The 23,541-nt window shown below is 51.8% G+C and overlaps 2 protein-coding genes across 2 annotated transcripts; both read left to right on the forward strand.

Moving 5' to 3' along the window:
* The first annotated feature begins 1,777 nt into the window (after positions 1-1,777).
* Positions 1,778-6,918, forward strand: TRIM17 (tripartite motif containing 17). The gene is given in 7 exon segments (XM_029217802.1): positions 1,778-2,206; positions 3,390-3,485; positions 3,996-4,226; positions 5,832-5,854; positions 5,946-6,016; positions 6,019-6,045; positions 6,374-6,918. Coding segments are annotated over 7 exon segments (1,422 nt in total).
* A 1,108-nt stretch (positions 6,919-8,026) lies between these two features.
* TRIM11 (tripartite motif containing 11) lies at positions 8,027-15,396 on the forward strand. Its single transcript, XM_029217801.1, has 6 exons — positions 8,027-8,699; positions 11,215-11,310; positions 11,610-11,840; positions 12,759-12,781; positions 12,868-12,968; positions 13,539-15,396. Exons 1-6 carry the CDS (start codon positions 8,292-8,294, stop codon positions 14,084-14,086), a joined length of 1,407 nt encoding a protein of 468 aa, XP_029073634.1. The 5' UTR covers positions 8,027-8,291; the 3' UTR covers positions 14,087-15,396.
* Positions 15,397-23,541: the final 8,145 nt, after the last annotated feature.

Below are 23,541 nucleotides of genomic sequence, written 5' to 3' on the forward strand. Positions count from 1 at the left end.
GCAGCGTGCACCCCTTTCCCCCGTGAGTACCAGCCCCTTGAGGGAGCAGGCAGGTGGTCACCCTGTGGACGCTGAAGCTCAGGTTGGGACCCCGTGCACCCCCTGCCCTTCCCTTAGTAGACTGGCCGTCCCAGCTTTGAAGGTGGTTGTAACTTGGGAGGAGCCAATTATTTTAGCCCTACATTTACAGAGGAACATTCTGGGGTCAAAGGAGGCCCGTCCACCGTCACTGACCCTAAAACCTGAGCTTGGATAGCTTCCCCCAAAACCTGAGCCGGAGCTTGAGCCCCAGCCCACCAGACTGCCCTACTCTCACCCAGCTTCTGTTGGGTGGGCAGCAGTTGGGCCTAAGGGCAGCTGAAAGCAGAGAGACTGACCCCAAAGGCTCTTCACAGAGACAGCTCCAGGCAAAGTGAACCAATGTCAGGGACTCACGAATCTGCGGAATCCAGCCGCCATCGTTTCAGATTGTACAAAAGGGAACCTGGATGGTGCTTGTAATTCAGAAATGATGTTTTCAAATCCAGTCTCTAACTCAGCCCTAACAACTACCCAGTGAAGTGCACAGGGGAAGATTTGGATCTCCACTGGATAAGGTCATGGGTATTCCAACCCCAGAGTGTGTGTGTGTATGTGTGTCTGTGTGTTCAAGTGTGTACACGTGTGTAGGTGCCTCTGCATGTGCTTTTGTGTATATGTGCCTGTGTGTGAACATGCGTGCATACATGTGTACGTGTGTTTGTGTGCAGTGTGTGTTTGTGTGCATGTGTGCATGCAGTAGCCTTCCTTTGTCTTTTCTGCACAGCACCTTGTCAAGGAAAACCAGAGCTGGATGGTATTTAGAGGGGTAAAAACAGATTTTATTCAGGACTATTGAAAAAGGAAGAAAGAGATCAGCATAGAACCCCATGTGAAGCTCAGTTCTCAATACAGCATGGGCCAGTGGGGATGTATAGCCAAGGAGTAGGGTGGGGGTAAGTTATGGGAAATTATTAAGAGGACACATCTTAGTAGCAGGGGTGGGGGTGTGTGTCTGGTTAAACCCACCTAGTGGGAACAATGCAGAGACAAACATGGAAGCCCAAGGCCTGGCTGGAAAGTTCAGGGAGGCTGAGCTAGAGTTTGGTTAAAGAGCGAACCTTCGTCAACCCCGCTCCCTAATGGAATAGAGAGTGTTGTTCCTCTAAAACTCCCTTTTTCCTTAGTTCTGCGGGTGTTCTGTTAAAGAGAAACATGACGCTTGTTAAAACCGTACGCAAGACGTTATTTAAGACTATTGCAATTGCAGAGGGAGATGGGGGGTCATCTCTGATTGTAGCCAAGACAGCTGGGGATCTGTAGCCAAGGAGCAGGGTGATGGGGTTCAGTGATGGAAAATCACTAAGAGGCGCCATGAGGAGGGGGCTTCTTGCTAAACTGGCCTAACAGGATTCTTGCCCAAGGAGGGTCAGGGACATGTGTTCATTAAAGGTGGGAATGAGGAACTAGATCAGATATTATGGTGGGAGTACTGTGAAATTCTCGCTGAAACTGGGTGGGGCCGGCTAAAGACAGGCCTACAGCTCAGCGGAAGCTGACTGGGGTTTGGTGAAGGAGAGGGTCTTTGTCAGCTTCCAAGGAGGCATTTGTGCCTCTTATTGAAGATAAGTCAGGGTACCCTGACAACCCCGTGTTCGGACTCCGTCTGCAAAAGGATGCTGAGAGAGTACTATGGAGCGCCCAGACAGAGCTCCAGACAGAGGATGTGGCAGGACACTCCGTTCCTTCCCCAGGAGCCATGGATGCTGTGGAACTTGCCAGAAAATTGCAGGAGGAGGCCACTTGCTCCATCTGTCTCGACTACCTCACAGACCCCGTGATGACCACCTGCAGTCACAATTTCTGCCGAGAGTGCATCCGGCTGACCTGGGAGAAGGCCAAAGGCCAGAGAACGAGGAAAAAGTGTAAGGGCTCCTTTCCCTGCCCCGAGTGCCGCAAGCTATCCCCCCAGAGGAACCTGCGGCCCAACCGTCTGCTGACCAAGGTGGCCGAGATGGCGCAGCGGCACCCCAGCCTACAGAGCAGGGACCTGTGCCGGGTGCACCAGGAGCTGCTCAAACTCTTTTGTGAGGACGACCAGAGTCCCATCTGCGTCATCTGCAGGGAGTCCCAGGAACACCGGCCCCACAGGGTGGTCCCTATTGAGGAGGCTGTGCAGGAATACAAGGTGGGCCTGGGCTGGGGGCCAGGGCAGGGAGGTCCAAGTGTCCCCACACTCCCACGACAAAACAGGCTGGTGGCCAGGCCATCGTGGTGTCACCTCTAATTATGCAGGAGTTCAGACTGACAAAGTCCCCACATGGGCCTGTCCACATTCCCTGGTCTTTGTGCAGCCATCTGTGTGGGGAGGCCAGGCAACCCTCTGTTAGGTAAGAGGAGGGGAGCCTTCCTCCTCCACCTACTTGAGGCTCTTTGGCTGGGGGCCCATAAATTAGATTGAGCAAAGACAAATCAAAGAGAAAGGCAAACCGTTTACTAACACACGCGTGTGATGCGAGTCACTTGGGAGAAACTGCAGCAACAGTAAAAAAGGATCAGTTAGAACTTGGGCTTATCTAGAATCTTAACAAAGAATAATACATTTGGAGAAAAGCAACAAGACAAAGGCAAAGGTTTCAGCCTCCCAAGGGTGGCAGACTATGGGGAAAGTGTCTCAGTCTGCTTGGGCCGCTGTAACAGAATACCACAGACTGGGTGGCTTATAAGCAGAAATTTATTGCTCACAGTTGGAGGCTGGAAGTCCAAGATCAGGGCACCAGCACAGTCAGGTGAGAGCCCCTTCCTGGTTCATACATGGCCAACTTCTCACTGTGTCCTCACATGGAAGAAGGGGCAAGGGGGCTCTCTGGGGTCACTTTTATAATGGCACTAATCTCATTCATGTGGGCTCCACCCTCATGACCTCATCACCTCCCAAAGGCCCCATCTCTACCATCACATCGTGGGTTAAGGCTTCAATATATGAATTTGGCGGGGAGGGACACAAACATTCAGAGCATAGCAGAAAGTAAATATATAGGGGGAAATCAAAGGAAGATAAAGGTTATTAGTGCAGGTCCATCTTAACACCAACTTCCATCTTCTTCATGGGCATAAAACATTCCCAGCAAGGTGCTTTTGCTCAGGTAATGGGAGCCCCTGGAAGGCATCTTTCTGCATCTGTTCTCAGTTGCCTCCTGCTCAAAATAGTCCTCATGCCAAAGGGGCAGATTTTGAGGTGGCATATTTCCATCCCCTTCACCCCATTAGGATGGTCTTTGGGGTGAATGCAGCTTCAGAGGGCACCATCTAGATGTGGGGCATGCAGGGGGCCCACTGACCCCAAATCCCATGGTTTGGGTGCCCCACAGTTGAAGTTGGAGGAGAACATGGGATAGCTGCGAGAGGAAATGATGAAGACCGGGAAGTTGCAAGCCAAGGAGGAACAGACCTTGGCCGAATGGCAGGTAGGTGCTGGGGACCACGCTCAGCAGCTGAGCAGGGTGGGGAAGGCCCAGCCAGGCCCCAAAGCATCCACAGGGTCTCCTGAACCTGTGGAACCCCTTGAGGTAGGAATCACTGTCCCGTGTGGATGTGAACGTGGGACCCCAGAAAGGCAATGATTTCCCAGGTCACAGAATTCCTGCCAAACCAGGGCTGAGAACAGTGCCCTCAGCACAGACTGGCCATTTCAGAGATGCAGGGAGCAAGGGCACACAGATGCTTGGAAGTTGCCATTTGGGGCTCAGAGTAAAATTATGCTACAGTGACAGTGCAGGGGGCCTCTGTGTGGCCCCTGGCCTGCCAGGTTTGCTGGTTTTCTGTGGGTCACTGGGATTCAGAGATGTGCCATTGTCCCCAGAGCAGCCCTTCCAAGCTGGTGGGTTTGGTTGGTGGGTGGGGTCTGAAAGCAGGCACTTGGGGTGGTGGGGCCCTGAGCGGTACCTCACCTAGGACCCCCACCACTACCACCACAGAAGAAGGTGAAGGAGCGGAGGGAGCGCATCGTGGTTGAGTTTGAGAAGATGGGCCTCCTCCTGATGGAGGAGAAGCGGCGCCTCCTCCAGGCTCTGAAGGAGGAGGAGGAGGAGACAGTGGCAAAGCTGCAGAAGAGCATGGCCTCACTGGACCAGCAGAGTCACTCCTTGAAGATGCTGCTACTGCAGCTGGAGGACAGGAATGAGTGCACACGGCTCCAGATGCTGCAGGTGAGGTGGGCACACCTGTTCACCTGGCTGGGGGTGGGGGGTGGGGGCATGAGCTCTGGCTCAGGTGTGGTTAGGGTGGGCTGACCTGTGGCAACAGATTCAGGCCAACGGAAAAGGCTCTGTCTCAGCTCAGGCTGCATAACAAATACCACAGACTGGGTGGTTTAAACAACAGACATTTATTGTTCACATTCCTGGAGGCTGGAAGTCTGAGCTCAAGTGGGCAGAGCTGGTCTCTCCTGAGGCTTCTCTCCTTGGCTTTTAGACAGCCATCTTCTCCCTGTGTCCTCACATGGTCGTCCCTCTGTGTCTGTGCCCTGATAGCTTCTTCTTATAAGGACATCATCAGATTGGATTACAGCCCACCTTAATGACCTGATATTATCTTAATCACATCTTTAAGACCCTATCTCCAAATACAGTCACATGCTGAGGTGCTGGGGGTTAGGGCTCCACAACAGATGAATTTCGGGAGGGGCCAATTCAGTCTATGACAGGCTCCAATCCTAGAGACCTGTGTTCATTCCCTTCATAGCCTAGGGATGTGGCCTGAGGGCAGCTGTTGTCCACAGTGATGCAGGGCACAGACACACTGGCCCAGACAGGTGCCCATGACTTCTCAGGCAAGAGCAAGTCACATGATCACACCTGCCAGCTATGGAAATGGGGAGAAGGTGCAGCTGGCCTGCCAGGGATAGGCCTGCACACAGAGGCCCTGGAAGGGGCAATTATGTTGGCCAAAAAGTGGGTAACTGGCTCAGCAAGTGTGCAGAGTGATGGAATCCATAGCAAAAAAATACATTTCACACTGTGAGCCATTATACACACATTCACAGGAATGTGTTTACACAAGTGAAGCAAATGCCACATGCAGGGTATCTATATCTCCCAGTGTGCCTGGGTCAATCCAGTTTTATGCCTGTTATCCTGGCATCCTGTGGGTTTTGTCCCCAATAAGTGTCCTGGTGTAGACAATACTATACACTCGCTCTACCTTTGGGGGAATACTTTGTCTTCTATCAAAGAGCAAGCTGTGGGCTTCCCTGGTGGCGCAGTGGTTGAGAGTCCGCCTGCCGATGCAGGGGACATGGGTTCGTGCCCCGGTCCAGGAAGATCTCACATGCCACGGAACGGCTAGGCCCGTGAGCCATGGCCGCTGAGCCTGTGCGTCCGGAGCCTGTGCTCCGCAACAGGAGAGGCCACAACAATGAGAAGCCCACGTACCGCCAAAAAAAAAAAAAAAAAAAAAAAAGAGCAAGCTGTTTGCAACCCACTAAACTGACTCCTGACCCACTCAAGGCCCAAGGCCCACAGGGTGAAAACACCATTTGGTCTCCCATGCCTTCATGGTCCATCATGAGCAGGACAGCTTCCCTGTGTCCTCATTCATTGTGATGGGTAGCAGGAGGCTTGGGTAAGTCAGATACCTTACCGTGTACAGCCAAAAGACAGGGTTACACTCTGGGAACTGCCAACAGGGCCATGGGAAAACATCATAAAGCCCTTCTAGCCCATATTGGCCAAATGTCGACACAGGTCGCTCAACTCCACAGATCCCTCATGAGACCTTGCCAATCTCTCTTCCTCCTTCCGCGCCTTTTGAAGGATGTGAAGGACCTCCTGGGCAGGTACGTAGCCACCTGCGGTGGAGGAGGTGATGGGTGCAAGGAGGACTGCAAGTGGGGCCAGAGGGGACAGTGAGACCTGTGTCCACTGGAGGAAGAACAGCCTGAGCGTGCAGTACCCAGAGACCACCCCCACCATGCTGAAGACCGTCTGTAGGGTGCCGGGCAGATAGAGGTGCTCAAGAGTTTCCAAGGTAAGTAGTGGGGGCCCAGGTGCTCTTGGCAGTGCCCCACCCTGCTCCTAGCCACTCAAGGCAAGGGCCACCAATGGGGAGCGGGTCTCAACCACACTACCTAATGCTCAAATGGTTCCCCAGCCCCATCTCCTTGGCACCACCAATATGCACAGTTGGGGTATGGGATCATGCAGCAACTCCAGGTTCACAGCTGAACTCAGCCAAAGGGAGGCCTGGGTGGGGGTTAGGATGAATGGGGGATTATTTGGCCCCTGCTAGGGCCTCACCCTCCCTACCCTGACCGTGAAAGGTCCCTCTCTCCCCTCCACTCCGGGTCTGTCTCCAGAGGATGTGGTGCCCGACCCCTCCACGGCATACCCCTACCCCCTCTTATATGAGAGCCGCCAGAGGCGCTACCTGAGCACCCCGATGGATGGCGCACCCCATGGCAAGGACAGGTTCCTAGCCTACCCCTGTGCAGTGGGCCAAGAGACCTTCTCCTCAGGGAGGCACTACTGGGAGGTGGGCATGAACCTCACTGGTGATGCACTGTGGGTCCTGGGCATGTGCAGGGACAACGTGAGCCGGAGGGGCAGGGTCCCCAAGTGCCCAGAAAATGGGTTCTGGGTGGTGCAGCTATGCAAGGGAAAGAGGTATGCACCTGCCATGTCTGCCCTGACACCCGTCACACTGACTGAGCCCCCCAGCCACATGGGCATCTTCCTGGATTTCGAGGCCGGAGAGGTGTCCTTCTACAACGTGAACAATGGGTCCCACCCGCATACCTACTCCCAGCCCGCCTTCTCTGGCCCCCTGCAACCCTTCTTCCGCCTTGGGGCCCCCAAATCGGGCCAGATGGTCATCTCTACAGTGACCCTATGGGTGAAGTGACAGCGGCGCAAGGAGGGGGAGCCTGGGCAGCCGTGGTTTCTCCAGAAGGTGATGTGGTCCAGCTCAGCAAGGCCCACCTGCCCAGCTTATCTGGCATGAGGCATCTGAGAGCCATTGGCTGTGCAGGGTGGTTTCACAAAGCGGAAATATAATCATGATTAAAGCAGTTAAACATTAAGAGGCTATATTTACAGATGCTTCATAGAAAAGAAAACTTCCATAGTGGGTCCGTTTCTAAAAACATATGTACCAGGCACAGCGTGGTGCAGTGTTCTTTAGCCATGTCCCTCACTCTCCACTTGAGATGTTACATTCATTGGCTCCTCCATGGTTCAGGTTTTTATATGTAGAGCCAAGTCCTCAAATATCTACCTTCTTTGTCCTCCACAAATTCCATATTTGGGTCCTTCACAGGGGGAAAATGAAAAAGTGAAGAGATTTTTCAAGCTGAAATCCTAAAAGCCTCAGAGCTCCCCACCTCCATCCCTTCTACCCAGGGAAGTTGCAGGGGCAAAATTCAGAGTGAGGATCAGAGAGGGTCCTTTCTTTTCACTCCCTCTCCACCACCCACCCCACCACCTCCCCCTGAGCCCCGCCGTTGCAGACGCATTAACAGCCAGGTAACAGTTGCCAGAAACCTAGAATTCTGGTCAATGTACTCGTACCCCAACAAGGCCAAAGTCCCTGCGGGCCAAGCCCGTCACCCAATAAGTTCTGACCGTTCCCAGACCGGGGACGCGCGAAGACACCCAGGAGCGCACGGGGAACGATTTGGGGCCCACGACACAGCCACAGCTTGCCCTTGTCCTCGCGATCTCTGTGCTTCGCGGACAGCCCAGTGACCGTGCGGGGCACCCCGCTGGCCCCGGCCCCTGCACCCCACCTTTCCCCATGCCCGACGGAGAGGCCAGACCGTGCAACACCGCAACAGCCCAGAGGCAGCAGCGCAGGCGGCGGCGGCGACGCAAGGTCAGCGGGTGAGCAACCTCCAATTCTGTCCGGCCCGCGGGCCGCGTGACAGGCCACGGCCAATCCGGAGCTAAAGTGGGTTGCTCCAAAGGAAAAAACAAAAAAACCCCAGCTGCTTCCTACTTCCGTCCCCGCTTCGACTCCTCTTCCTCCCTGCGTACGGTATTCCTGGGCCCTACGTTCCCGGAGCCTCTGCAGTCCCGGAGCCGTATATTCCGCATCCCAGGAGTCGCGCAGCCTTGGACCCCGGAGCCCTTGCGCTCCGAAGCTCCCGAGTCCCCTGGTGCCCTGCACCTCGCGTCCCCGGAGACCCCACGTCCTTGCGCGCTCCCCATAGTCCCGGCAGCGGCCGGCCACCGCCCGACCCGGCGGACCACACTGCCCTCCTCCGTTCCACCGGTGCCATGGCCGCCCCGGACCTGTCCACCAACCTCCAAGAGGAGGCCACCTGCGCCATCTGCCTCGACTACTTTACGGATCCGGTGATGACCGACTGCGGCCACAACTTCTGCCGCGAGTGCATCCGGCGCTGCTGGGGCCAGCCCGAGGGCCCGTACGCGTGCCCCGAGTGCCGCGAGCTGTCCCCGCAGAGGAACCTGCGACCCAACCGACCGCTCGCCAAGATGGCCGAGATGGCGCGGCGCCTGCACCCTCCGTCACCCGTCCCACAGGGCGTGTGCGCCGCGCACCGCGAGCCACTGGCCGCCTTCTGCGGCGACGAGCTGCGCCTGCTGTGCGCGGCCTGCGAGCGCTCAGGGGAGCACTGGACGCACCGAGTGCGTCCGCTGCAGGACGCGGCCGACGACCTCAAGGTGTGGGCAGGTCCAGGCGGAGCACGGCCTAGCAGGGCGTCGCTGCGGGTCGGGGGGACGTGGCTTGGGCCTGGGGGGTTGGGGGCCCCATCCTGGCCCAGGTTGTGGGCTCGGGTCCCAACCTGGTCCGGGTCTCGGGGGTGTGTAGGGGGGTGTAGCCTGTCCCAAACGGCACCCTAGAGGGACTGGGGCACCGCCCACCAGTGAGGCGCTGGCCTGGGGACCTGGTCGTGGGGAGGGGGAGTGCTTTCTGAAGTCTAGGTCCCACAGAACCGGTGGGAGGGCTGCCTGGGGCGGGGACTGGGCAGGTTTGACTGACCTTTGGCAGGGATGGAGCCGGGAGAGGAGAAAGTGGGAAGGGAACCTCAGAGGTGGCTGGTCCCAGGTGGACGTGCACGGATGAGGACTCTGAGCCTTCAGAGGGTTGTGGGCAGGGCAGGCCAGGGCCGTGGGGCCGACGCCAGTCCTGAAGTTCTGGTGAGAAAAGATGGGAAGGCAGCCAGGAAGCCGCTGCAGAGCCCCAGGCAGGGATCAATGCAGGGACAGAGCCATTGCCCCAGGAGGCGGACGCCAGGGCCCACCAGGCTTTCCCAGTAGGATACTCTGCCAGCTGACAAGCCAGGGCTCAGCCCTGCTTTGAGCCCAGGCTGAGATGCCTTGTTTCTCTGTTCTGGAAATGCATTTCCTTAAAATCCAAATGAACACCAGCACTCCTTTCTCTGCTAAGAGCCTCAGGGCAAACACTTACCTGGCTCACCTGGCCAGCTGCCTACTACATTCCTGCGGGTGGGTTTGCTTCTGAAACCGAAGGTATTGGGTGGCATCTTTCAAACTTTTTGACTGTGGTTTGCATTTTGCTTTATGGCCAGTAGTGTCTCTCTGCTGAGGTGCATCAAGTACATGCTTTAGTCAACGTTAGAATCAGTACTCTGTCACTATCATAGAGCAAGCCTCTGGGACAACAGAATAAACCTATACCTGATCCACATCACTGGGCTTGTCCTGACACAATTCTTGTGGTTTTCTTCTCACTTTGAGGTATAACATGCATACAGGAACACCCCCTCCATTACATCAGTCTAGCAGATTTGCACTTCTGTCACTGAGTACCCCAATCAGGGTGTGGAAAGTGACCAAAAGAGCAGAGAATGACCAGCAGCTCTCTAGAGGCCTCTCCCAGCTGACCTGATAAAGTCTCATGTGGTAGCACTTAATCCTGCCTATCATAGGGGAGGAAAAGTGTTTTCTTCTACAGTGTCATGTTCTATGACTGAGGCTTGCAAATTAAAGTGACAAAAGAGATCAACAGGTGAAGGGACATATACTTTTAATAGTCTTTTAAATTGTACATGGCACAAGGGTTTCACAGAAAAGTGAGAAACTCAAGTGGTTAGACTCGGGCTTATAGTCCATTTTAACAAAGGATGATAAATTGTGGAAAAGCAACTAGACAAGCAACTAGAAAGGGGATTTGGGCTTCTAGGGCCAATAAATTGTGGGAAAGGAACAAGGAAGTATATTGAGGGGAAGTAATGGAACATCAGGGTTATTTGACTAAGGTTTGTTTAGGTAGACTTATCTCAGTGTCAACAACTTGTCTCTGGGTGGTGACTGTTCCCCTTCCTGGTACTGGGTAGGAATCGTTCTCATGGAAAACTTATGCCCTGCGTTTCGGCAAAAGGGAGGAGAGCAGAGAGCTCTTCCTGCATCTGCTGTTTCTCAGTCACCTCAGCTCTAAATAATCTTGATGCCATAGTGGCGTGTGTTGGGATGGCGTGACCCTTCACTGTATTGGTGCTTACTTTGTCTTAATGCTGGAGAAGATGCCCCAGCAAACTGCTCTTACCTGCCATCAGTGGGCTGTGGCTGGTATTTGCACAGCCTGGGAGTGCTGGCTCTATAAAGCGCAACCTCCCAGGGCCCTGGTGCATCTAGAACATGGATGGAGGGAATAGTGGAATCCCCACCAGTGCTGCTGTCACTCTTGTGATGGTCCTTCAGATCCTCCTGCATCTCGGGCCTCCTGGCTTTCCCAGGTGCCAAGTGTGTCGTAAACAGGGTTGAAGTGTGGGTTGAAGTAAATGTTAGGTATAGGCCTGAAATCAGGACCAAGGAGCCGGATACAAATGTGCCCATCCTGTGGCTCGTTGCAGTTAGCTGAAACCCAGCAAGCCCAGTTCAGGCAGAGAGACACGAAGGGGTTTGGAAGAAAGACGGTGGTGATGCAGTGGGAAGTTGGGTTGTGGGAAGGTTGCCCTGAGATTGGGGGGGTGGTGGGAACAACAGAAGAAAGGATATTCAGGCAAGGGGAAGTAGCTGGTTAGGGCAGTGGTGGGAGGGATCTCCTGGCAAATTTGAGTTTGCTCCACCTGTCATGTCCCAGGCCCAGTTTTCCACAACTAGTCCCTGCCAGCTGAGTTCAGGCTTAGCTGGGGTTGGGCAGGTGGGAGCAGGTATAAGGCCCAGCCTGGAGGCCTGGCCTGGCCGGGGTCACTCTGGGCTCACCTCCCTGTAGGGCAAGTTGGAGAAGTCCCTGGAGCATCTGCGGAAGCAAATGGAGGATGCACTGCTGTTCCAGGCCCAGGCGGAGGAGACCTGCTCCTTGTGGCAGGCAGGTGGCCAGGCACCCAATGTGGGTGGGGGCAGGGGGCATGAGGGCCCCCACCACAGGACGCCACTGTTCACATTCAGCCTCATGCTTCTGGGCAGCACCCCTGCCCCAGACCCCACGTATAACCCACCTCAGGGTGGGTTTGGGGGTTGGGAGTGGGGGTCAGGGAGGACCAGGCACGTGGGGCTCTGGGTGTATTGGTTCGGGGACCGGGGAGGGATGGACGTGGGGGAGCCCGGGTTGGGGGTTAAGGTGGCTGCAGGTCCTCGGCCCTCAGCTGTCCTCCCTGCCGCCCACAGAAGATGGTGGAGACCCAGCGGCAGAATGTGCTGACGGAGTTTGAGAGGCTGCGCCGTCTGCTGGGGGAGGAGGAGCAGCGGCTGCTGCAGAGGCTGGAGGAGGAGGAGCTGGAGGTGCTGCCCCCCTTGCGGGAGAGCGCGGCCCGGCTCGGACAGCAGAGCGCCCAGCTGGCCGAGCTCATCACTGAGCTGGAGGGGCGCTGCCAGCTACCAGCACTGGGGCTGTTGCAGGTGAGCGGGCACCCATTCCTGGGGGTGGGCATGTGGGGGGCGTCAAGGGAAGGCCAGGCATGGGAATGGAGAGCAGGAAAGTGGAGGAAGCATTGTGCAAAGCAGGCTGACTGACTGGTGCTTGATTGGACCTCTCGGGTCCTCACCAGCTGGTCTCCTTCCTATGAAACGCAGGGAGTGGACACCGCTGCTGAACTGCACGAACTGCTGTTAGCGCTTGTCTGGGAGCCCTAATGGGGACAGGCCAGTGGGTCACCACCCAGCTCTCTGAAGGTTTGGGCCCACTGTGCTGAGAGAAAAAGCCAGCAGGTCTCCCATAGGGATTCCTGCATGGGCCCAGTGCTACCCCTGAGAATCTGCTCAGCTCCTGGCCCCTGCAATTTGTGCCCGCAGGTGGGAGCCAAGGATCCTGCATGTGCAGCCCAGGGGGCTTCCTGTGGGAGGTGACCCTCCTTGGAGCCTCAGAGCCGAGTGGGCTTTCAGGGACCAGTAAGAGGCTCCCAGTTGCCATCCTGGGGCTAAAATTTAGTCCTTTGGCCTTTGCTGAGCCATCAGGTGATCTTAAGCCTGGGAAGCAGGAAGAATCCCGGACAAGTGTGTGGCGGGGATTGAGGGAAGTCAGCAGGAGTGGCCTATGGTCAGTAAAGTGGTGGGAGGGCTAGGCAGGCAGCTAGGAGGTGAGAGGGAGCAGCCCTCAAGGATGAGTGAATGTTGCTGGAGAAGCTGCAGGAAGCAGAGGTTCTGAAAGGAGGACGGGTTGGCCCAGGAAGTGAGATAAGAACCACAGGTTTATGTGAAATGCAGTTTGGCGTCTCAGCTGAGATGTCCCAGCGTGGGAGTGGTGTCAGCTGGCCTGGCTGCATTTCATGCCCTTCACCTGGGGGATGGGTGCTGACGCAGTGTGTGTCTCTCCCACAGGATATCAGGGACACCCTGCGCAGGTAGGAGCTTCGGACTCTCCCCAGGGAAGGTGGGCAGGGTTCAAGGTGGGCCCACTGCAGGGGTGACACCTCCACTGCCCCTCCAGAGTCCAGGACGTGAAGCTGCAGCCTCCTGAGGTGGTGCCCATGGAGATGAGGACGGTGTGCAGGGTCCCAGGGCTGGTGGAGGCCTTGCGGAGGTTCCGAGGTGAGTGTTGTGCAGAGACCGGGGGGATCCCACGTGCTGTCTCCAGACCAGAGGAAGTGCCAGTCCTGAGCTTTTGCTGGTGGGCTGCGGGTCTGTGGTAGGAACAACACGCAGGCTCCCAGTTCATGGATGAGAAACTAGGAGGGATCAGGGCTATTGGGCAGAAGATAGCAGCTAAGGGAAGGCCAGGTCCAGGCTTTTCACTGATGCATTTAGGAAAAATAGAGGTGGGAACACCTTCCTAGGGTCATCCAGGTGCCAGAGCACCCGTGTGGACCCCAGGTTTGTGGAGTCTGGGATGAAAGCTGCCCTAGAACACACACACACTTCTCTCTGGGGACTAAAAGAATGGACACGGAAAGCACTCAGGGTTTCCTTCTGTGCTCTAAGGGGCATGAATCACAAGGAAGCATGGACTGCTTTCTAGAACGTCCAAGATACAACTAGAAGTGGTTAGGGAATCTTTTCAAGTGAGAAGGCGTGTGGTCAGTTTGTGGGCAGTCACAAACTGCAAGGTTGTATGGGTCTGGGGCAGACAGCTTCGAGGGTTGACCACTGTTCTGTCTGCAGGGGACATGACCCTGGATCCTGACACCGCCAACCCTGAGCTGGTACTGTCAGAGGACAGGAGGAGCGTGCGGCGGGGGGACCTGCGGCAGGCCCTGCCCGACAGCCCTGAGCGGTTCGACCCCGGGCCTTGTGTGCTGGGCCGGGAGTCCTTGACCTCGGGCCGCCACTACTGGGAGGTGGAGGTCGGGGAGCGGGCCAGCTGGGCCCTGGGCGTCTGCAGAGAGAATGCCAACCGCAAGGAGAAGGGTGAGCTGTTCGCTGGTAACGGGTTCTGGATCCTGGTGTTCCTGGGGAGCTACTACAACTCCTCCGAGCGGGCTTTTGCCCCTCTCCGAGACCCACCCCGGCGCGTGGGCATCTTTCTGGACTACGAGGCTGGACATCTGTCCTTCTACAGTGCCAACGATGGGTCGCTCTTGTATACCTTTCCTGAGACGCCCTTCTCGGGGACCCTGCGGGCCCTCTTCTCACCTCTGTCCAGCAGCCCAACCCCTATGACCATCTGCAGGCCGAAAGGTGGGCCTGGGGACATGCTGGCTCCCCAGTGAGCAGGCCTCTCATAGCCCCTTGTCCTGCCTTCCGAGTCTGCGAGACACTTGAAAAACCTGAGAAGAGGGTGCTTGTCCTCTGAGCTATGGAAAAACACTCATAATGCCACTCGGATACGTGTAGCAAACTGAACTCTGTCACTGCCACTCCCAGGAAGCCATGTGAGTGTGTGCGGGCTGGGCTGTCCTCCCTCGGGGGACTCTCCAAGGTCATCAGGTGCTGAGACCCCATTCACCAGTGCATCACACACAGTCCTTTGCAGAGCCCTGAGCCTAGGGCCCTGGTAGCTCTGGTTCCAGGAGCCTCACCAACCTGCCCCACCCAGCCTCAGTCTGGGGTGAGACACCAGGGCCTGCAGAACTCTCAGGCTGCGGTCTGAGTACCCCCTCAAACCCTGGGGCCGCACCTCGAGAAAGCTGCTGTCTTGTGAGACTGCTGGCCAAGAGGTGGCTCCAAGCCCACAAGCCTGTCTTGGGGTCTGGTCTAAACTGGTGGGGGGGGGTGGTGTCTGGATGTAGTTGCCTCAGATTAACTGGGGTGCAGCAGAGTCCTCAGGTGACAGGTGATGTGGGAAAGGCCACAGGGAGGGAACTGGGAGCAAGTCACTGAATAAAGTGGTTGATTAACTAGGACACACAGATGCCCTCAAATCCCCCTGAATGTGGCCCACTCAGGGCTTCTGGAAAAAGCTTCTTCCCTGGTTCCCAGTGCAGAGGTTCAGTTCTGGGAGGTCTGAGGGCCTGGAGGTGAGTGTGGGGCTCAGAAATGACACCTCACTGTTTCCATCTGAGCGGCACTGAGAAGAGCAAGCTGGCGTTGCCCTCTCAAATGCCTCTTCAGTGGCCCGTGGCATGGTCCCTGAACTCAGAACCCAGAGTCTCCTGCCTGGGGGAGTGGGGGAGGCCACAGAGAGCCCTGGCTTACAAAGTCCAGGGTTCGTTTTTGCTTTAAGTTTTGACGCTTCTTCACCTTTCTCAAGAAGCTGTGATGCGGCGTCTCTGCACCCCTAGATTTTTATTAATTGTAAGGACCATTGTCACAGTAAATAAATAAACAGTTGTCTGTAGTCCCCTTAACTTTAAGATTGGGGGGTGGGAAAATCCTCCAGAGGGCCCACCCTCTGGGAGGGGATACAGAAACAAGATGCTCACTGGTAAAGTCGGGGATGCAGCTGCTGCCCACACAAGCACAGCAACTCCCAGGTATGGTCTCGATGTTCTTTGGCTCAACACGTGTGTTCATGTCATGCAGGGACTGTGGGCATTTTTTTCCTTTTTTTCAGATAACCTGATAAACATTTCCCATGTTCCTCTGTGTTCAATAGCCAGTACTTTTTCGTTTACTTGATTATTTACTCATTCTCCCATTCTTGGGCTTTTTTGTTATTGTTACTATGTATACACCACTTTTGAATATCTTGAACAACAGTTCCTTCAAATTATGTACACAGGGGGAAGTATTTTCTCAGTTGAGTCAGGAGTCTGGCCATGTTTTTGGCTGGGGAATTATTACCATATGATTTCCCAAGGAACGGGGCCCACTGCTTCGCTTCCTATTGAGAATCTGAGCATAGTGTTTGGTTGCTGCCTGCAGCAAGATTTGGACTTTAAGGTTTGGGACTTCCACAATGGCCACTGGAAACCTAGCCTGTGGGGCAGCCTCGTGAGTTTAATAAATGAGCACACAGCTGCCCCGAGGACACCAAGACGCCTCTGGCTGTGGCCTTAGAACAAAGCTGGACACAAGTGTAAGGGAGGAAAAATCATTTGCCCTCAACCCTTCTGAGTTCTTGGCTGAGACCCTGTAATAAAGCTAAACAAGAGAAAAACAAAGACGTTTATTGACACGTATACCTCAGGCATGCATAGGAGAAACCCCAGGAAAATGAGTAACTTAGAGCAGCAGCTTAGATCTCTGCCTTAGATAGCGTCTTCAACAAAGAACAATGTTTATGCAGAAATGACAGGGAAAGCAGTTTTAGGCTTCCAAGGTCGTAAAACAGCAGGTAGACTAATGGTACCTAATGCTAGTTAGTAAGGTTTGTTATATGTAGATCCTACCCCACCGCCGCAACCCCCCAGCCCTGTGCCATCTCCAAACTGATGAGATTAGAATTGTCTCCAAATCTTTCCTGTGGAGAGGGGACAGGAATACCTCTGTAAATGTGTGTCCTGCTTTTAGATAGATGGGGAAAGGCAGGGAGCTTGTATTTGCTTCTCAACACCTCCAGCTCAAAATAATTGTTACCAAACCAAACTCGGGTCTGCTCGACCATGTGCAGTAAATCCAATCCCCTAACACCGGGTTGTGATGAAGGAAAATGCAGCATTTATTGTAAAGGCGCCAATCCAAGGAGGATGGGTGGCTCTAAAACCCAGAACTCCCCCTGAAGGGTTTCAGCAAGGCATTTTTAAAGGCCAGGTGAGGGAGGGGGGGGAATCTCAGGGTACGTGATCAGCTCCTGCACAATTCTCTGATTGGTTGATGGTGAGGTAACAGGTGGTTAACAGTATCAACCTAAGGCTCCAGTAGGTCTGGGGGATCATGATCATCAAGCAGTTAATTTCTTCCATTTAGTGGTGGTTTTAGCATTTGTAAAAACTCAGGAAATGTGCGTCAGATATCAGAGGATATGGGGGAAGGGTCTGTCCCAGGAAAGCCTCGTAGGGTCCTGCTTGGTTACATAACCTTTATGCCAAATGAGATGTTTTGGGGTGACATGCTGCTACCGTCCACCAGTCGAGAGAAAAAAAAAATGAGCTTCAGTGATACCTGTTGGCAAACAGACTGATTTTCAGCTTTACAAAGGTTACTCCTGCTGACTTGTGCATCCCCAGGGTACCACCCAGTGTTCTAGGTCCAGAGAGACCACAATGAACATGCAAGCTCCTGCAGGTGCCCTGATATGTTTGTGAGTGACGGGTAACAATCTATGACATATCTATCCTACAGTGGGTGAGCCCCTACACTAGTAGTAGATGATCTCCTACACTACCAGCAGCTGAGCTCATACGCTATTATTAGTTGGTGAACTCCTACTTGGGTAGTTGATAAGCATTCTGGAGGAAAATAAAGCTGGATTGATGTAGAGTAAGCCAGGGCAGTGCAGAATGTGGTCAGCCATTCCTGGGGCTTCCAAAACAACCACAAGTATTGCCTACCAAGTTTTTAAATACCCAGAACCTCTCCCCCCTAGGTGACTCAGCCAGCAGACCAACGGGGAGACAGGAAAGAAGCTGTGAAGATAAAAATCATTCTGGGTTGATCAGTGCTTAAAAAGCAATTACTCAGGATGGCACGACAGAGACCTCAGAAGGAGGAGGGAGTGGCTACTACAATACTTAAGGCATTAGTAACTGTGATCAATAGAATGTTTGAAAAATAAAAACAGCAGTCCTGGGTCTATGTGGTCAGTCTCTGTCAGTCTCTTTTGCTTCCCCACCTGTACCTCTCCTGGGCATGTAATGTATCCACAAGGTTGGGTTAAAAGACAAAGGGTCCTTTTTCACTTGTTTCCTCCACATTAACTCATCACATCTAATAGCAAGTCTGTGTGGTAACATCCCATTTCACACCTGAGACAACAGGAGAGGAGGGCTAAGTCTTCTGGAACAGAACTGAGATTTTAAGAAACTTTACTGCCTAATTTTCATACCCCCAACCTCACTGGTTTGCAAATGTAGAATTCAGTGATTTTCATTAACTTCCTGGTCGAGCAATGTGCACTGTGCGCCCTGTCACTCTTGGAGCACGCTGGAATCATTCCCAGAGTGGAGCCTGGCCGGCGGCCTGCAGGGCGAGACTTTGCGCCCTGCACCCCTAGTTTTCAGCCGCGCGTGCCCTACCGCAGCAGTGATCCCAGTATCCGAAAGTCCTGAGAACTACATCCCAGGTGGTGGTTCTGAGGGCACCTCACGTAGTATCCGCACCACCTGCACCCGGGCGCCTGGAGCTGCGAGGGTCTAGAACTACCCAGTGCTATCTGCGCTGCGTGCGACTGCTGGCTGCTTCCTGACGCCCCGCACCCCATGCACACCCCCGGAACCCCTTGAGTGCCCAAGCTCTTGTGCTCCCCCATGGAGCCCCGTGCCCTCCTCGACCCCTGCCCCCTCAGTGTGCCCTTCCTGCCCGCAACCCCACCCCCACTCCCGGTACCGTTCGCGTCTAGCACTCCTCCATGTCCATCGCATGTCCCTCCACGCTCGCCCATTGCACCCCACACATCCTTCACGTCCCCTGCGCCTTCTGCCTGTCCATGCCCTGCAGGTCCTTCCTTCGTCCTCACATCCCCGCTGCGGCCCTGTCCCCCACGTCCCGCATGCCGCACCTCCACACCCCTCTGAGTACCGAAATCTGTGTGCTCCTCCCCACTCTCCCCTTGCGGTTCCCCGCATCCTCCCACCTCCCCTGTCTCGCACCCCACGCCTCCTGACGGAGGTGGCACAGAGCCACCTGTGAGCCCGCCTGACCCTCTCTGCGCCTGACCCTCTGCCCCGTCCCTGCCCAGGACGCCTGCACTGAACCCTGCACAGCCCAGACCTTTCTCTTCCTATCACTCATGTTTTGTAACCACCTTATTGTGGTGTAATTTTCATACCATAAAATTAAGCTGCTTCAAATGTGCAATTTCTACTAAATCCATCACCACAATCGATTATTAGAGCATTTCCATTACCTCAGAAATACCCCTCCTATTTCTATTCTATGTACTACATAACTGATTTTCAGATGTCAAACCAACCTTATATTCCTGGGATAAATCCCATCTGATTCTTTTTAATATGCCGCTGGATTCCGTTTGCTAATGTTTCGTTCAGGATTTTTACATCCATACTTAGGAGGGATATTGGTCTGCAGTTTTCTTGTGGTGTCTTTGTTTCCTCTATTGTTTTCTGAAAGAGTTTGTGAAGGATTGCTGTTGTTTCCTTGTTCAATGTTTTGTGGAATTCTCCAGGGAAGCCATCTGATTCTAGGCTTCTCTTTCTGGGAACATTTTTAATTACTATTTTGATTTCTTTATTTGTTAGGGCCTGTTCAGATTTTTCATACCTTGAGCGATGTTTGTCTTTCTAGGAATTTGCCCATTTCATCTAAGTTGTCTAATTTTCTGACATAAAGTTGTTCAAGGTATTCCCTTATTATCCTTTTAATTATTAAAAAATTGGTCATAATGTTTCCTCTTTCATTTTGGCAATTTGTGCTTTTTTTTTTTTATTGGTCAGTAAAACTAACATTTTGTCAAAATTATTTTTATCTTTTCAAAGAACAACTTGATTTCATTCGATAGTCTCTATTTTTTTCTATTTTTTTAAAATTTCAGTGATTTCCACCATCATCTTTATTATTTCCTTCTTTTCACTTCTTTGGGCTCAGGTTGCTCTTCTTTTTCTAAAGTTGAAGCTTAAACTATTGATTTCAGATCATTCTGTTCTAACATAGGCATTTGCAGCTATAAATTTCCCTTTACACACTGCTGTAGCTGCGTTCCATTACTTTTGTTATTCTGTTTTCATTTTCATCCAGCTCAAAACTCTTTCCAATTATATTTGTGATTTCTTCTTTGACACATGGATTATTTGTAATTGTGTTGTCTAATTTCCAAATATTTGTGAGTTTCTCAAATTTCCTTCTATTGCTGACTTCTGATTAAGCTCTGTTGTGGTCAGAACACATATTTAGTATGATGTTAGTTGTTTTATAGCCCTGTCCTGGAGAATGTTCCAGGTCCACTTGAGAAGACTGTGCTTTCTGCATCTGTTCAGTGGAGTGTTCTATTGTATCAATAATTGTACCCGTGGGAGTTTTTTTTTTTTTTTTTTTTTTTGGCTGCGTTGTGTCTTCGTTGCTGTGCGTGGGCTTCCTCTAGTTGCGGTGAGTGGGGGCTACTCTTTGTTGCAGTGCGCGGGCTTCTCATTTCGGTGGCTTCTCTTGTTGCGGAGCATGGGCTCTAGGTGCGTGGGCTTCAGTAGTTGCAGCACGCGGGCTCAGTAGTTGCGGCGCGCGGGCTTAGTTGCTCCGTGGCATGTGGGATCTTCCCGGACCAGGGCTCGAACCCATGTCCCCTGCATTGGCGGGCAGATTCTTAACCACTGCACCACCAGGGAAGTCCCCCCATGGGATTTTAATTTATGGAGGTGACTGAGTAACAACACCCTTGAAAGAAGAATTTACTACATTTATATTTCTCAAGAGAATGGGGCATGACATGCCACACAGGGCCATGCCATGCCACACAGGGCCACATGGGGAAGGACCAGTTTTAGTCAGGAGGCAGAAAGGAGTGAGAGGAGAGAGCCAGAGCTTTTATTTGGGTTTCTATGGGAACGATGAAGCAGAACAGAATAAACAGTTTAGGATTGACTAGTTTGAATAATTCTGGTGGGCTTTGGGGCACAGAAGCTGTCCCTCATTGTCTGGTACCTGGCCCTGGGTTGATCTGGGCAAGGGAATATTGGCTTAGTATGTGAGCGTTAGATATAGGAGGTGTTTGGTGATGTGGGCTCTGGATTGGTTAGTTTGCATATGAAAGGTGTGCTCCCAATTGAGCCCTAGCTATCTCTAAAACTTGACTAGCCCTTGAAGGGGCAGCTTTACCCCAGTCCGTCAGGATACTAATGCCAGAGCATTAAAAATACAGAAAATAAGAAATATAGTCTGTACAATTGGCACTGTGATGAATGGATGCCGTGAGCTAATGGAAAATATATATGTTGGTCTCCACCCCCAGTTCCTACACAGAGCTCCTAAAAACGCTTGTAAGTTCCTAAGTGATAAGAGCACTATGAGCATCTTTTGTTCTAATGTTTGGTCTTTGACCCTGGCTCCTGACACCATGTTCCTAAATTCCTTGGAATGTCCTGAGTGATAGCAGCATTTTTTTTTTTCTAGTGAAGTGACTCTTGGTGGGCTCCATGATGGCTCCTGGATGGGGGCTGGTCACCAGAAAGACCAAACCATGATTAGAAGCAGAGAATTTTCAGCTCCACTCCCAATTTCAGAGAGGAGAGAGGGGCTGGAAATGGATTTAATAATTGATCATGCCTACATGATGAAGTCTCCATAAAAATCCCCATAGAATGGAGTTTGGGGAGCTTCTGGGTTAGTAAACACATGGAGGTGATGGGAGAGTGTTGGACCAAGAGAGGGCATGGTACCTCTGTGCCTCTTCCCACATACCTTGCCTTACACATTTCTTCCATCTGGATGTTCATCTATATCCTTTATTATATCTTTTTATAATAAACTGGTAAACAGTAAGTAAATAGTTTCCCTGAGTTCTGTGAGCTATTCTAGCAAATAATGGAATCCATGGGGGAGGAAGTCATGGGAACCTCCAATTTGTAGTTGATAAATGGAATATTTATAAATGGAATGGAATATTTATAAATGGAATATTTCCTGCCATATCGATAAACAAAGGATGTCACAGTCACCAATAATTGCAGCCCTCCAACGTGAGCTGGTGAGGCCTGAGGAAACTCAGGGCTGAAAAGAATACCTGCCATCTAGCAGCCATCAGACTGCAGCAACTCCCTGCTGTGAGCGCTGAGGAAACTCAGGATGTGAAAATACTGGCCCCAGATAGCTGAGGTGCATATCAAAGGAATGACTTCAGTGAGCCCAGACTCTTGCATCTTCCCATACACAGAAGCACTAAATTCCTTAACTTGAGATATCTGGTTCTCTTTATTTAACAACTTTGACGTTCCCAATTGTCTGCTCTTTGTTTCAAAACTCCTCTATATCCTAGCTCCTCCCCTCGCCTCCTTGGAGCAGTTTCTCAGAGTTATCTGAAATGCTGTCTCCCGGGCTGCAGTCCTCATTTTGCCCCAAATAAAACTTAACTTGCCACTCTCACGTTGTGCATATATTCTTTTATTTATTTATTTATTTTTCATATATTCTTTTAAATCAACATAGTCAAATTGGAGAGAAGCCTGGGCACCCACCACTTTTGATTGGCATTTGAGGTGGGGCTGAGCTCCTGTGGAATCCGATACTATCTCCAGGTAGATAGTAGCAGAACTGAGTTAAGTTGTAGGACACCCAGCTGATGTCACAATTGCTTGATGGGGGAAAACACACATCTAGTGTGAAGAGTGCTGTGAGTGTGGTAGTAGTGTTAAAGGAGAAGCACAGGAGGGAGAGTGAGGTTTTTCCCACTCAGAGGCCAAATAGACAAATCCGGAACTTAAGGACATTAATAAAAACTATGGATGTCAGCTTTCTCAAGTTGGTTGATGGTGTCTTATAAGTCTTTTATATTCTTGCTGATTTTTTCTAATTATTCTATCATTGAAAGGGAGCTATTGAAATCTCAAGCTATTTTTGTTGAAGTGTCTATTTCTTCCTTTAATTCTGACAATTTTTACTTCATGGGTTTTGAGGCTCTGATTTCAGGTGCATATATGTTTATAATTGTTATATTTTTCTGATGAATTAATTGCCCTTTAATCATAAAATGTCCCTCTTTGTTTATAATATTTTTTATTTTATTGTTTATTTTCTATTATATTAGTATAGTGACTTTAAAAGATATATCATTTCTTGTCCTTTTAACTTCAACCTATGTGTGTCTTTTAATCTAAAGTGTGTCTCTTGTAAACACCACTTATTTATTTATTTATTTTTGCTTTTTTTCCCCCAGTGATGATCTCTGCCTTTTGATTGGAGTATTTGATGTACTCTAGTATTATTTTATATGGTTTGCTGTAGGTCTATCACTTTGCTATTTATTTTCTATCACATGTCTTTTGTGTTATTGTGTAGCTCTTTACCACTTTTTTTTATATTAAATAAATATTTTCCAGTGGTCCACTTTAATCCTTTTATTAATTAATTTATTTTTGGCTGTGTTGTGTCTTTGTTGCTGCACTGGGCTTTCTCTAGTTGCAGAGAGCGGGGGCTACTCTTCAATGTGGTGTGCAGGCTTCTCATTACAGTGGCTTCTCTTGTTGTGGAGCTCAGGCTCTAGGTGCATGGGCTTCAGTAGTTGTGTCATGTGGACTTCAGTAGTTGTGGAACGCTGGCTTCAGTAGCTGTGGCTCACAGGCTCTAGAGCATAGGCTCAGTAGTTGTGGTGCATGGGCTTAGTTGCTCCGTGGCATGTGGGATCTTCCCGGACCACGGATCAAACCTGTGTCCCCGGCATTGGCAGGCGGATTCTTAACCACTGTGCCACCAGGGAATCCCCTAATCCTTTTTTTTTAAATTAGGGAGTTCTTAGTGGTTACTTTGGGGATTGCAATATGCATCTTAATTTATCACAATTTACTTCAGATCATACTTACTTAATTCCAGTAAAAAATGGAAACATTTATTTATTATAGCTCCATTTACTCATTTAGTCTCCCCTCCCGTGTGTGTGTGTGTGTGTGTGTACATATTACCACTTTTTTTTTTGTCCATTCATCTGTCAAAAAAACTTAAGTTGTTTCCATGTCTTGGCTGTTGT

This window comes from Monodon monoceros, unplaced genomic scaffold (assembly GCF_005190385.1).
Source record: "Monodon monoceros isolate NGI ecotype Baffin Bay Population unplaced genomic scaffold, NGI_Narwhal_1 Super_Scaffold_12, whole genome shotgun sequence".
In the NCBI taxonomy this organism is placed as follows: domain Eukaryota; kingdom Metazoa; phylum Chordata; class Mammalia; order Artiodactyla; family Monodontidae; genus Monodon; species Monodon monoceros.